Source organism: Drosophila novamexicana, unplaced genomic scaffold (assembly GCF_003285875.2).
Source record: "Drosophila novamexicana strain 15010-1031.04,08,12 unplaced genomic scaffold, DnovRS2.1 tig00000193-arrow-pilon, whole genome shotgun sequence".
Classification (NCBI taxonomy): Eukaryota; Metazoa; Arthropoda; class Insecta; order Diptera; family Drosophilidae; genus Drosophila; species Drosophila novamexicana.
In genome coordinates, this window is record NW_020824787.1 from 5,909,235 (window position 1) to 5,922,913 (window position 13,679).

Here is a 13,679-nt window from a genome sequence, read left to right on the forward strand (position 1 = left end):
AAACGACATAACTCCGTGCGGAGATGTGACGTTCCAAAACGACATAACTCCGCGCGGAGATATGACGTTCCAAATCGACATAACTCCGCGCGGAGATATGCCCTTTCGTCGGTGCGAAAATCGAAACTTTTTCGATGATTTTTTTTTAATATCTCGGGTAAATAATGTCTGATTTTAAAATGTTATACCTTTTTGAATGCGTACGGATCCTTACCATCAATTGGCATTCAAACAAATTAATCATCGATGGGTTGAAAAATGTTGTTGACAAAAAACTGATTCTTTAGTAAATTCAACCTTTTTGATGCTTGTTTGGAAGATTTCCATCAAATAATGTCCGATTTTGCAATTTCATACCATTTTTGAATCGTAAGGATCAGTTCTATCGATTGGCATCAAAAAAGGAAATCCAAAATTTTGACCCGAATCGACAAAATGGCAAGGGGTTACATCACGCTTTTTTTCAAAATAGAGGTCGGGGCGAAAATCGAAACTTTTTCGATGATTATGCCCTGAACCCATCAAAAATGGGTATAGGGTATATTATATTTGTGCAAAATCCAAATGTATGTAACAGGCAGAAGGAAGCTTCTCCGACCCCATAAAGTATATGTATTCTTGATCAGCATCAATAGCGGAGTCGATCTAGCCATGTCCGTCTGTCTGTCCGTCCGTCCGTCCGTACGTATGTATGAACGTAAGGATCTCAGAAGCTACAAGAGCTAGAGACTTGAAATTTTAGATGTAGGTCCTCCTAGTGCCTGAGCAGATCGTGTTTGCTACCGATAATTGATAACTTACTCCGTTTCCCAGCAATCGATAAAAATCGATATCGATACTATGTTTTTTGGGCAATTTTGGTAAATAATAAGAGCTAGAGTAGAATATATATATGCATTTGATGTTGGAAGGGTATCAGGTCAGGGTATCCCCTAGTCGGGAGCTCTCGACTAGAGCTACTTACTTGTTTTAAAATGTGCCAAGGGCAAGGCCGGGGTATACCCGCTATTATAGACATGGTTAGAAATTTCCCATTCCCATCACTTGGACAAAACTCAACCGATTTTCATAAGGTTTGTCTTTATGTTCATGTTTTGGCCTCTAGATCAATTTGGCATCCGAGTCTGGCAATGTTGTTCTTAGTCAAATGCATGTAAAATATATCAAAATTTTCCACCGCCATAGCGCGGTGGAATTTCATCCGATTTTCAGGAAGTTTGGCTAACTCTTTTGAACGCCAATCGACAGTACTGATCTTTACGAGTCCAAAATGGTAGAAGCTTCCAGAATCGGAACAGATTTGGCCGACACATTGCAAAATCGGACCGAATCGTATTTTGACATATTAATAAGCCACCTTGATTGTTAATTTAATTATTTGCTATTCGATAGTAGGGTTCCGTACCATGGCAATTTCGGGGTATACCCGCAAGTTTTATTATACACATCCGAATTATATATATTTTGTTGAAGCAAAATAAATCGCAAGAATATGTCGCTTTGAAGCGACATACCTCCTCCTTTGTAGGAACAATATATTTTAGGGCGGAGACATGACCGTATTAGATATGCTTATAGCTGTGATTAATTGCATTGGTTAAGTAAGAACAAGGGAACGAAAAACGAATATTTGTTCAAATTTGTCCGTATAATATTAAAGCGTATTAAATTGTTTAAATCGCATAAAACTCGGTACATTTTCTCTTTTAGTTTCAGTAGAAGTTCAGACACTAAATAAAGAACATCGTCATGAAAATTAAAAATGTTGGTATTTTGCTATTTATATTAACTGTGGGCAAGTCCGTGGCAGTCGTTTTGGTTAGCATTAAAACATGCATATATGTAAATATATTAAACAAAATTAATGTACTTATAGGACGGACCTTGTTCTGGCAACCTGGAGAGCCGATGTAACGAATTTTGTCTCCAAGCATTAAGGCCATTGAGAGATAATGAAGCCAAAATTGAAAATCTTTTGAAGGTTTGTAAAAGCACGAACCTGCAAGGAAACACCAAAAACAGACTAGACAAAATTGAGAATCAGTTGAAACTCCTTGAACTAAATAGCTCTGCCACAAATTTGGAAAATCGAGAAAATTATCTACTAAGTCAATCGTTCCAGAAAATTGGAAGCAAATTTTATTACATTGAAAAGAGGGAGAAACTTAATTGGTTTGGAGCTCTGAACAAATGTACTCGGTTTAACGGGCATCTCGCTAGTTTTCAAAATAAACGCGAGTTCACAGACTTATTGCCCCACTTAAACAAAAACATTTGGTATTGGCTCGACATAAATGATCTTGGCGTTACCGGGACACAAATTTCGATGACGTCGGGTCGTACACCGGCCTACGTGTTTTGGAGTTATGGTGAACCAAACAATAGTGAAAATAAGGAGCATTGTACTCATTTATGGACATATTATACAGGTAATTGGGAAATGAATGACATAGAGTGTACCCAGTTTCATCGTTTTATCTGTGAAGCTTCATAGCTTATAAATGATGTCTAATAATATCAAATAAAATCTACTGCACATATCAATTATATTGCTTACGAATGGGCCAACTTAGTCACAACGTCAAAACGAGCGGTCTGAGCGCTCTGGGTAACTTCAAGCTTGTGGTGGGCGATCACCTTGACCATCTGCCGAAGCATCCGGGTACTCTGATCTCCAGGAACAGAGTGAGCCATCAGACAATTGTTGGTCGCAAGTACGGCCGATAATATTGTTACTAAATTTAGGCACATTAGGGAATAATATCGGATGAACTTACTTTACGATTGCCTACATTTTCAGACTGCTGACATTTAGAAACTATAAAGTCCTCATTATATCTACTATTTCTGTAAAATCGATATTAACTTTGTCTTGAGCTAATAAGTTTTCTAATCCATTTTTAGATAATCTTTTTATTGATTTAAATTTAAAGTCTCTACCAAGCTGTTGGTTATTGTTAGTTTTTCTCAGTATTTCTCAAATTTAAATATCGAATATTATGTACACGTCCTAATATTACCTCATCCTTTATCCCTAATTACCACAGTAATGCAATGGCTCAGCAAGATTAAATTAGCTCCGCTTATTATTCTATTCCTATAATAGCCCTTCCCCATCACAAACTTAATTATCTTCTCTCCAACCCAAGTACTCAGCTTCCAGTCACTTAAATCTAAATGCTTCTCTCGTCAAATATTTTTCGCAATTGTTTGTTTATCTCGGAAAATACAATAGCTTATTCTCCTATCCCATAACCAGAACAACATGTCGATAAATCGAATGGTATGCAGATTAGGAAAACAAAATTGTACCCCAGCATTTGGTTAGGAATTTTGGAATTCATATTTGACTATATTTCATGATTTTAAGAATGCAAACTAAAAGCTAATATATTATATTGAGCGTGGGGTGCAGGGGATATTGTAGTCGACCACATTTTCTTTTTACTTAACGCCTATTTGACAAATGCCACATAACAAATTTCTTCCGTTTTCGACCGTATTGAATTGATCTTAACTAACATGCGTAGATATTCGTCCAGGTAGGTATATTATCCGATATAGTTTCAGTACTAATCAATATTCAGATTGAGTAACATTATCATTTAAAATGCAAAAATATTTAATTTTGCTAATGCTTGTTTTTCCCAAGCAAGATTCCTGGGCAAACGACTTGGTGAGTACCGTAGCTACTATGATGCAGTGTAATTTGATATGATACAAGCATAATATACATGTGTATGTATATCATAGACAAAGTCGCCATGTAACCTCGATTTGGGAAATCAGTGTGGCGAACATTGCTTGAAATCCTTAAAGCCTATCGTGGCTCAAGGACTTCTCACGCGGGACAATTTGGAGATGTGTTTCAAGCAGCAAATAAATTCACCATACAGAATCGAAAAGATTATATCTCAGATTGAGATCACTGAGCAGAATATAAGAAATACCACAACTAAATGTATAAATCCATTGTTTAAACCAATCGAATCACAATATTATTATATTGAAAATACCGAGGCCCTTAATTGGTATGGAGCTGCACAAAAATGCGTTGCGCTTGGCGGCCACCTACTCAATTTGCAAAGTGCGAAGCAGTTTGATTTGCTGAAACGCCATTTGCGTTCCGATGTTGACTATTGGACAGACATCAATGATCTCAGCACAACTGACGACTGGGTTTCCCTAACCAGTGGACATCAGGCAACTCTATTGATTTGGATTGATGGGGAACCAAAAACGGTTTACAAAAGCAACCATTGCGTTTACTTACAAGGAACTAAAGAGTGGAAAATGAAGAATGACGAATGCGAGTCGAAGTGCAGGTTTATATGCCAGCATAGTGCTTGAGTTTTCAACATAACATCGATATGTTTTCAAATTATATATCCATTCAACTAAATTTGAATAATAATTAAAAACTTTAAATAAAACTTTTTACATTTTCTTATTGTGCATTTTGATAAAGAGTATACAATATATTATTTTATACCCTTATAATTTTGTCGTGAAATGTGTAACGCATAGAAGGAGACATCTCCGACCCCATAAAGTTTATATATTCTTGATCATCATCAACAGCCGAGTCGTTATAGCCATGTCCGTCTGTCCGTCTGTCTGTTTCTATACGAACTAGTCCCCCAGTTTTAAAGCTGTCTTTATGAAACTTTGCAGAAGTATCTATTTCTGTTGCACGCAGCAAGGATGTCAAAACCAGCTGGATCGGACCACTATATCATATAGCTGCCATAGGAACGATCGGTCGAAAATTAAGTTGCTTAATGAAAAACCATCTTGACCAAACTCAGCATTTATTAGTTTTACTATACTCCTCATATATATGCAGGTTGGGTATGCCAGGGTATTGGATCTTCGGCGTGTTGAAGATAGCCTTTCTTTCTCGTTTTTATTTTAATGTGGTTTTTGAACTTTTTGTTTAATGATTTTTGCGACTATTTCGTTACAATTAAGAGTTAAATATGTTTTTCAACGCTTGGTCAGTAGTATGAGAGTTAATAGAATTAAAAGTAATTACTGATTAACTTTCCAGTAATTTGAAATTCGTAAAAATTTTATTTTCCCTTGCGTATGCCATATATTTAACAGAGCACAAGAGCACAAATACCGTACTCTATAAGATACCTCCAGTATTCACACTAGACAGAATGCGATGGTTAATGTATGCTGATGTGGCTTTGAAGTTATTAAGTTATCACCTTCCTATAGATACCTAATTTATGTTAAAATATTATGTATATGTGATTACAAACTTTGTCCAGTTAAGCTCTCCAGGGTTATTGACCCGAACTCTTGGCCGATTTTTTTTAGCATAAATGGGGGCGCCCAGCCAGGTCATTTCTATTTGTGAACCGTAAAGCAAGGTAAATACTTTCACCCACCGCATCGAATGAAAAACTTTAATGCAAGCACCTAAAGTATTAAGCCGAAAAACCAGTAGCAGCATTAGCGAATTGAAAAATTCAATTTAAAAATCTAAAATTTAAATGCCATAGCTTTTGGCCCGCAGCGTTGAAAGTATAATTGAACCTAATCAATCCGATGCGAGGCGCCGACTTTCGTTGAGAGAATAACAAACAAACGGGTAAAGCAATGCTTTAATGGAAACCCCCATGATATTTGCCAGCAAATATTAATTGTGTGTGTTGCCTGAAATAAGTTTGAGCCCATGGGGCCACAGCGTGGCCGAGCTGAGAGCCGATGACCAAATTGAAGATCACCCAAACAAATTGGTTCAGCTTATAATTAGAAGTGACCTCCCGATGGCTGCTATTAGCAAATTGCTGTCGATTTTCCCTTTTACTTTTGTTTGGCGTTTATCAACACCGCACCAGATACCGGAGCAAACAAAGAAGTCCATAGTTAATTAGTAACACACATGAAAATACAAAAAGAATAATAATGGGACAGCAGCAGCGACGTAGGTGAGCATTTCGTTTTGGATCTTCTAATTTCTACTTCGCCTTCTTCTTCTTGGCACTATTCGCAAGAGTCTCGCAAGCCACCAAGTATGCGGCGTCGGGTGAAACTTTTACTCTGGCCAAGACTAAAATCTAATCGCCATCTTCTGGCAAAGTTCAGTTGAGTTCCGTGCTTATACGAGTGCTGTCGCATCTTGGCCAGGGTCATTTGCCGTTTTGGAGTGCTTTTCAGGCTGCCAAATGCAATTTTCGATTGTGCTCGCAGTTTGCGCACTGGGCGCGATCCGCGCCGAGGGGCGGGTGCGCGGCAAGCAATATGACGAGGAAAAGGATACCATTGTGGAGTTGCCCAAATTGGGCTCTATACAGGGTAAAATAGTGGAGACCGCTTGGACCAAGCGCGAAGTGTTGCAGTTTGTCGATGTTAGATACGCCGAGCCGCCAACTGGACAACATCGTTTCAAGGTATGTGGCTCAAGAGGCTCAGCTTAGCTGAAAAATTTAGAGAGTTAATGAGAGCAACAGGCAAAAAGAGACATGGTGTATACCACTTCATCAGCTTCGATCAGCAGCCAAGTCCAACCGTCTCTTTTTCAAGACTTTATGACCTAAATTCAGATGACATTTTGCATACATGCATATTTTAAACTGTCGTCATTGTGATTAACACAGAAGATATTTAAAAAGATTTTTTCCCAAGTGTACCTATATCAGACTTGATTGAAGTGTATCTGCTAATCGAGCAATATGGACATGTACATTTGAAATTTCTCTGCTGTCCATAAATTAGATTTGGCGTACGTTAATATTTTGTTGAGTCAGCTTTTTCCTTCTGTCAGCCAACCGGTTGTTTTTGATAACTTTTACTACCCGCGAACATTTCACCTCTTGCTAAATTAACCATTTATAACCACACAGCAATCAAGAATAGGTTCGCCGAGTTCATAAATATTTATGTGGGCTAAGACCTAATCAAAGCTAATATACTCGTAATACCTACGAGAGGCGCGAATCGTTAAGTTTGCCGGCAGCGACGAAAGCTCGCTTGATTAGGAAGGCAATCAATTTCGTAAACCAATTTTTGCAAAGATTATTGATGTCATAAATCCATTAATCATAAAAACCGAATGGTTTTGTTCTATATCAGCCACCGCGTCCCATTGAGCCCTGGGAAGATGTGATGGATGCGACGGCGGAGAAGATCGGCTGTCCGTCTGTAGTTTCGATGGATGCATTGCAAAAGCTGGACGACGTGCTGGACGTTGAGGACTGCCTGACGATGAGCATTACCACGCCGAATGTGACTGGGAGACTGCCCGTACTAGTCTACATACACGGGGAGTACCTCTATGAGGGCAGCAACTCGGAAGCGCCGCCCGACTATCTGCTGGAAAAGGATCTGGTGTTAGTGACGCCGCAGTATCGCCTGGGACCATTTGGTTTTTTATCGACCAAAACCGATGAGATACCCGGCAATGCCGGCTTTCTCGATATATTCTTGGCCCTGCAATTCGTTAAGCACTTCATTAAGTATTTTGGGGGCGATGCAAGTCGCATTACGGTGGCCGGGCAGGTGGGTGGCGCAGCCATAGCGCATCTGCTCACACTCTCCCCGATGGTGCAGCGTGGCCTGTTCAGTCAAGTGATTTATCACTCCGGCTCAGCCATCATGCCCATCTTCCTGGAGGACAATCCGCGGAAGCATGCGCAGGAAATTGCCGAAAAAGCCGACTGCCAGATGGTAACCGTGCGAGATCTCAATAAATGCCTAATGGAGCTTAGTGCTTTGGAGCTGCTGAATGCATTCATGGACCATGCGGTAAGTGGAACTAAGAGTTCCTCTCAGACTTTGCCAGCTCACAGTGTTATTTTGTTAGCTTGAGAAATCAGATCTGGGCATTGGTCACACTGGGGGCATACAATTCACAATCGGTGGACCCAGCGGCGTGCTACCCAAGCATCCCTATGATCTCATGCTGGATTCCAACTTTTCCTATCCTGCAATGGGCGGATGTCCCAAGAACGCAGGTACACGCGTGCTGAATGAGATTGTGGAGAACGACTTTGAGGGAAAGATACCAGATGATGAATACAATACCTACAACTATATCGATCACGTTATACGCCAGGTCGTGGGCACCGACAAGACCATGCTGCTAACCAGCTTTGTCACCCATGACTTCTTTAATCGCCACCTGCTGGAGAACGGCACTTTCGACACCCTAATACCCCGGCTAATTGATGTGAGTAAGACTTTCACATATGAAAAAACGCGTATTCCAAATATGATATGTCTTTCAGGTGGCGGGCACTTTAAACCACAAGCTGCCGGTGCTGCTGGCTCTTAACATGAACAACAAACACAATCCGGACAACACGTTCCTTTACTCCTTTGAATATGCGGGCGAGTTCAATCGATACCGCGATATGGATGAGGAGACGAACATGCAGAGTCCCTTCAAGGCGGGCGTCTCGCTCACCGATGAGGCACTTTACCTGTTCCCCTATCCCGACCATGTCAAACGCCTGAGTCCTCCCGATATGTCAATGGCACATCGCATGGTTGACCTATGGACAAACTTTGTTATTACCGGCAATCCGCTGGGCTCATATCGATCCGGCTACTGGCCACCCATGACAACGCTCTACGGTCCCTACATGAAGATCGACGAGACGCTTACTATTGGCGGCAATTACTTCAATGAGTTTTCAGCTACGCTGAGAGACGAGGAAGAGGGCCACAGTCTCATACGTGAGATCTATTATTTGCGTAACCGCGCACGCCGCAAAGACCTGGGCCAGGCACAGCGCAGGAGGCAAGCAGCAGCAACAGCTGCCACAAGCAAGCTCAAGAAAGTGGAAGTGCGGAAAAGTCTCGTAAGGCGTCCAAATCGAAACAAGATACGCTTTTAGTGTCAAGTCAACTAGAGGAATTAGTTTACTACTCACTAGTATTGCTTATAAGATATAAAACCGTTTTAAGGAATAAAAATTAACATAAAATAAATATTATATTATTATTCATTATTATATTATTCATTGGCATGAAACCAATGGAAATTGAAATTGAATAATTTAAATATAAAATGCTTCTTTCGAAGCGGGTGGACGGAATCGAATTTTCTTTACTGTAAACAAGTCTCGTTCGCATCACAGATCATTCGGATTAAGTTGGAGAACCCTTAGGCCAAAATAGTGATAATGCTTAATAAATTATATAAATCCATTGCCGCTGATTGCACATTTATTTAAAAAATATAACTCATTGCTTATTCATTAAATGACTCGCAAATAAAATAAAAGAGATCGCCGCATGTATTGTCATTCATTACAAAATTAGAGTCCTGCAAATGGACGCAATTTTCATTACCACGGGCATTATTGGGCTCATTGCGTTTCCAATTCAAAAATTTTGACCTCACGCCAGTTGTTAGCGAGCGGTAAACCTCCTTCTCGCTGAGGTTATTTACATCAATCCAATAGAATCGTTTGGCATCCAAATGGGGAATTATTGCATCCAGCTCACTCTGGCTATCTAAACTGATCAGATGGCCGCCGAACTCGCTACATCTGTGTACCGCCCCAAACCAATTGATCTTCTGTTGCTGCTCAATATAATAATATTTGGATCCGATTTTCTGAAACGGCACTTGAAAGCTGTGTTTTTGTTTGCCGATCAACTTGCTTTGCTCTAACAGTTTCTGCTTAGTTTCCTCGACTGCTTTCGAAAAGCTGGCAGAGTTTTCCTCTTGCTTCACCATCCTACCCTCAATTTTATCAAGTCTGGATTGGGTATTCGTCAGCTTGCTTATATCACATACCATCCAAAGTTTCTGCATGACGCCTACGTTTTCCAGCCATGGCTTTAAGAACTTGAAGCAGTACCCATCGCACTGGTTCTTAGATACCTCTGAAGATGTTGTTTCTTGCTGTAAGTTTGTGGTATTTACTTAATTAAAATTCTTTTTAGGTTTACTATGCTGCATACCGCATAGTTGAAGGATCCTATCGATATGAGTATTAAAATTCCCAATAAGAAATATTCCATTGTAAAACAAAGCTGAGGAACTGCAACCCGATGTCTGATTTGAAATCGAACGGACTGAGCTGTGCTTCGCTGAAAATTAATCTCGCACAGAATGTGAATTATTGAGTACATTTATAATAATTTATAAAAAACAGTGATATTGATGCAATCATTATTTATTTTGTACCCTATATATGAGTACTACATATAATTCAATATTATTCCCTTTGCGATAGTAATATAATATTTATTTCGCGATGAACACTTCCAAGAATTTATTTATTTTTATACCCTGAACCCATTGAAAATGGGTAAAAAGGGTATATTGTATTTGTGCAAAATCCAAATGTATGTAACAGGCAGAAGGAAGCATCTCCGACCCCATAAAGTATATATATTCTTGATCAGCACCAATAGCCGAGTTGATCTAGCCATGCCTGTCTGTCTGTCCGTCCGTCGGTCCGTCCGTCCGTATGTATGAACGCAAGGATCTCAGAACCTATAAGAGCTAGAGACTTGAAATTTTAGACGTAGATGCTCCTAGTTCCCGCGCAGATCGAGTTTGATAAGTTCCGATAATCGATAACTTACTCCGTTTCCAAACAATCGATAAAAATCTATATCGATTTTTGGGCAATTTTGGTAAATAATAAGAGCTAGAGTCACCAAACTTGACATATAACTTCTAAAATAGAATATATATTTGATGTTGGAATAAGAGGGTTCAGGGTATTCCCTAGTCGGGAGCTCCCGTCTAGAACCTCTTACGTGTTTCAAATGTATGCTTGACTCGAAATAGAAAACCGAACGATGCCTAGTCTGTCAGATAGTCTTATTGATGCAGTATGGGTCACGCATATGCCCAGTATATAGTATAGGGGACTTAAATGTTTTTTGTTAATAAATCAATTTTAAAACGCCTGATAACAGGGGCAATTATTTAAATCATTAAAGACAGAAGTCGACCGAGTTGGATCACTTGTCAAACTAACTTGGGGAAATCCACTTATATTCTATATAACTAGGCGAACAGATCTGGCATTATAGTTTTATATAGATAGTTTTATATTCTACAAATTATTTATTAAGTCTCAAAAGAATAAATTAATTTTGAGGTGTACCGAAGTTCATTTTCATCTTGGACCTAGTGTTGAATACGTGCCGATTTTCTGGCAATGAAAACCAAGTTCTGGCCACGCGCCTCGGTGGCTGCTGGGTCATCATTCGTTTCTTCCTGTTCCTCGTCCTCATCCTCGTCTGTATCGGATTCGGCCGGCTGTTCCTGCTTATTAATGGCGTCGCGTAGGACTGCCTCCAGTTCGTAGTAATCATCGTTGACCAGGTTATATCCCTGCTTAACCTCCTGCACCGCAATGCTGTATTCGTCCAAGTAATTGTCCCCAAATGTGACTGTACGTCCGATATGCATGTATGGTCCAGTTTCATCGTTCATGGGAGACCACGCGGGCAAGCCCTCTGCCCTGGGAACACCATCAGCTGCGAATGAGGTCCAAAGGGCCACCATGCGCTTGGCTATCTTGACATCGCTGTTGGAATTGAGCATATTGATGCGCGGCCAGGGAAATAGGTAGAGATTCTCGTCGGTCAGACTGACACCCATGTCGAAGGGCACATCGATGGCCTCATCCTCGCCGGTGGCATAACGGTTCAACTCCCCCTCATAGTCAAAGGTGTACAAATAGGTGCTATTGGCCAGCTTCTTGGCATTGGCCTGGAGGACCAAGAGCACAGGGTTCTTCAGCGCAATAGTGCTACAGAGCTAAGCAAGGCATTTAATTTTATTAAACGTATTACAGAGTATTTAATATTCAGGGCTACTCACATCAATTAGACCCGGTGTAAGGCGCTTGAAGCTGCCGTTCCGAATGTCCTCCTCACTAAAGATATACTCGTCGGCGAACTCTCGCCAAGAGCTCGTCGGATCGGCGCCATTAATCTGTTCAATGATTGTATCAATGTACCTTGCCCCTGTCATCTGAGTGTCCGATGTGCTCTCGTTGAAGCTCTCCACAAATAGATCTACGAAGAAGAGATTCGTTCTATTGTTGTTAACTGAATGAATATGAGTAATAAGGGCTATATACTATGTACGACTTAGTAGCGCCTACATATCAAGTAGGGAATGCTGCATAATAAGCAATCGCTTACCTCTCATCATGAAGGTGCCGCCGTGCTTGACACTGCCACCCAAGGTGGGATAGGCCTCGAACTTTTCGGCGGCAAGCAGTCGACCCGGATGCTCTGGCAGAATGCCAGAGGGCCCGCCGATGACCAGCTGTACGCCTCCGTATGCGCCGGCGCTAACCGAAGGCTTCCTCTCGCCATGCACACTGAAGGCAGCTAGCAGCATGGTGGCGTTCATGCGATTGAAGCACTTGTGCAGGGAGTCCGTTTTGGTCAGCTGCTTGCAACCGGCGATGCGTGCTATTTCCTTGGTCGCTGTCAAAGGCGAGTCCGTGATGAAGGCCGGCGAGAGAGCGGTGCCGGACTGATAGATGACACGATGGAACAGGTTCGCCGGCACGGCCGGGCTCAACGTGAGGACATTAATGAGAGCCGCTCCGCCTACCTGGCCGAAGAGTGTCACTCTCTGTGGATCTCCGCCAAAGGCGGCAATGTGTTCATTTATCCATTTCAGGGCCAAAATAAGATCCGTCACAGCCGCGTTGCCGGGCATTTCCTCGCTCAGAGTGGAAAGGAAGCCGAAGGGTCCAAGACGATAACGCACTGACACTAAGACCACATCGCGCTCAAGCAGATAGCCGGGTGCTGCTTCCACAGTGTCGCCGTCATAGAAGAAGTCTCCATGGACATAGACCATGACAGGAGCTTGTTTACCCTCCAACTTTGGTACATAGAACATGTTATTTAAATTTGTTACACAAATATCAGCTATAAACCTACCGATTTGGTGTTCACTGTAAGACGCAGACAGTCCTCGACGTCATAACCGTTCTCCTCCAGCTTGGCAAATTTTACCAAATCCTGAATGGAGGGGCAGCCGGCGTGATGACGATGGGCCTGCAGAATGCCCTTCCAAGGTGTCGTTGGTTCCGCCGCCTTTAAAGGATTAATATAAATTAATAAAATAAGCATAATTCTCTCATACTTTTTTCTTATCTATTTATACTATTTTAAATTACAAATTATCGTTTAGAGAAGTTACGTTATGTGGAGATTTTGTGGAATTCTACGGCCGACGTTTTGTATAACTAATATTTATGCAGATTTGAAGGATTAGAAGTATTAGCTTGAGGGAAACCGTACCTTAAAACGCTCGGCTTTGCCATACGGGATATCTAGAAACTGCATAACGTTCTGGCCAGTCCATTCGGTGACCAAAGTGCGACCGCGTATCTTGCCCAGCGCCGGCAGCGTCGTGGTAAACACCTTGGGATTTTGCTGTGGTTGATTTGGCTTTTGCTTTTGGGGTCGCTGCGCTTGCTGTTGGGGTTTTGGGCGCCTGTTCGCATTTGCCGCTGGGTTGCCTGGATTGGGCCGCTGCTGCTGTTGCTTCTTATTCTTCTGCGCCGAAACGCCGCTGATGGCAACCAGCGCTAGGAGCGCCACAAATAGCAGCAAAAAAATGCTGCGTGGATTTGCCATAATTTGACCCGTTGCCGCTACGCGTCCAAGTTCAACTGTTGGCCAGGTTGGTTAGCTACTCAAAAAGAAGACTTTCGCGTCGATTC

The 13,679-nt window shown here is 41.4% G+C and overlaps 5 protein-coding genes across 5 annotated transcripts; 3 read left to right on the plus strand and 2 right to left on the minus strand.

Annotated features, from left to right (window-relative positions):
• The first annotated feature begins 1,717 nt into the window (after positions 1–1,717).
• Positions 1,718–2,544, plus strand: LOC115758528 (C-type lectin 37Db-like). Its single transcript, XM_030699219.1, has 2 exons — positions 1,718–1,818; positions 1,877–2,544. The coding sequence occupies exons 1-2, from the start codon at positions 1,750–1,752 to the stop codon at positions 2,492–2,494; spliced, it is 687 nt and encodes a 228-aa protein (XP_030555079.1). The 5' UTR covers positions 1,718–1,749; the 3' UTR covers positions 2,495–2,544.
• Positions 2,545–3,578: 1,034 nt separating this feature from the next.
• LOC115758591 (C-type lectin 37Db-like) lies at positions 3,579–4,433 on the plus strand. The gene is made up of 2 exons (XM_030699311.1): positions 3,579–3,676; positions 3,754–4,433. Exons 1-2 carry the CDS (start codon positions 3,611–3,613, stop codon positions 4,348–4,350), a joined length of 663 nt encoding a protein of 220 aa, XP_030555171.1. The 5' UTR covers positions 3,579–3,610; the 3' UTR covers positions 4,351–4,433.
• A 1,209-nt stretch (positions 4,434–5,642) lies between these two features.
• Positions 5,643–8,921, plus strand: LOC115759117 (glutactin). The gene is made up of 4 exons (XM_030699959.1): positions 5,643–6,404; positions 7,087–7,758; positions 7,817–8,182; positions 8,241–8,921. The coding sequence occupies exons 1-4, from the start codon at positions 6,180–6,182 to the stop codon at positions 8,850–8,852; spliced, it is 1,875 nt and encodes a 624-aa protein (XP_030555819.1). The 5' UTR covers positions 5,643–6,179; the 3' UTR covers positions 8,853–8,921.
• Positions 8,922–9,153: 232 nt separating this feature from the next.
• Positions 9,154–10,043, minus strand: LOC115758736 (accessory gland protein Acp29AB-like). Its single transcript, XM_030699486.1, has 2 exons — positions 9,928–10,043; positions 9,154–9,868 (listed from the first exon to the last, which is right to left on the minus strand). Exons 1-2 carry the CDS (start codon positions 9,985–9,987, stop codon positions 9,209–9,211), a joined length of 720 nt encoding a protein of 239 aa, XP_030555346.1. The 5' UTR covers positions 9,988–10,043; the 3' UTR covers positions 9,154–9,208.
• A 1,067-nt stretch (positions 10,044–11,110) lies between these two features.
• LOC115759284 (glutactin) lies at positions 11,111–13,593 on the minus strand. The gene is made up of 5 exons (XM_030700186.1): positions 13,255–13,593; positions 12,892–13,047; positions 12,136–12,832; positions 11,810–12,006; positions 11,111–11,746 (listed from the first exon to the last, which is right to left on the minus strand). The coding sequence occupies exons 1-5, from the start codon at positions 13,591–13,593 to the stop codon at positions 11,111–11,113; spliced, it is 2,025 nt and encodes a 674-aa protein (XP_030556046.1).
• Between the last annotated feature and the right edge of the window lie 86 nt (positions 13,594–13,679).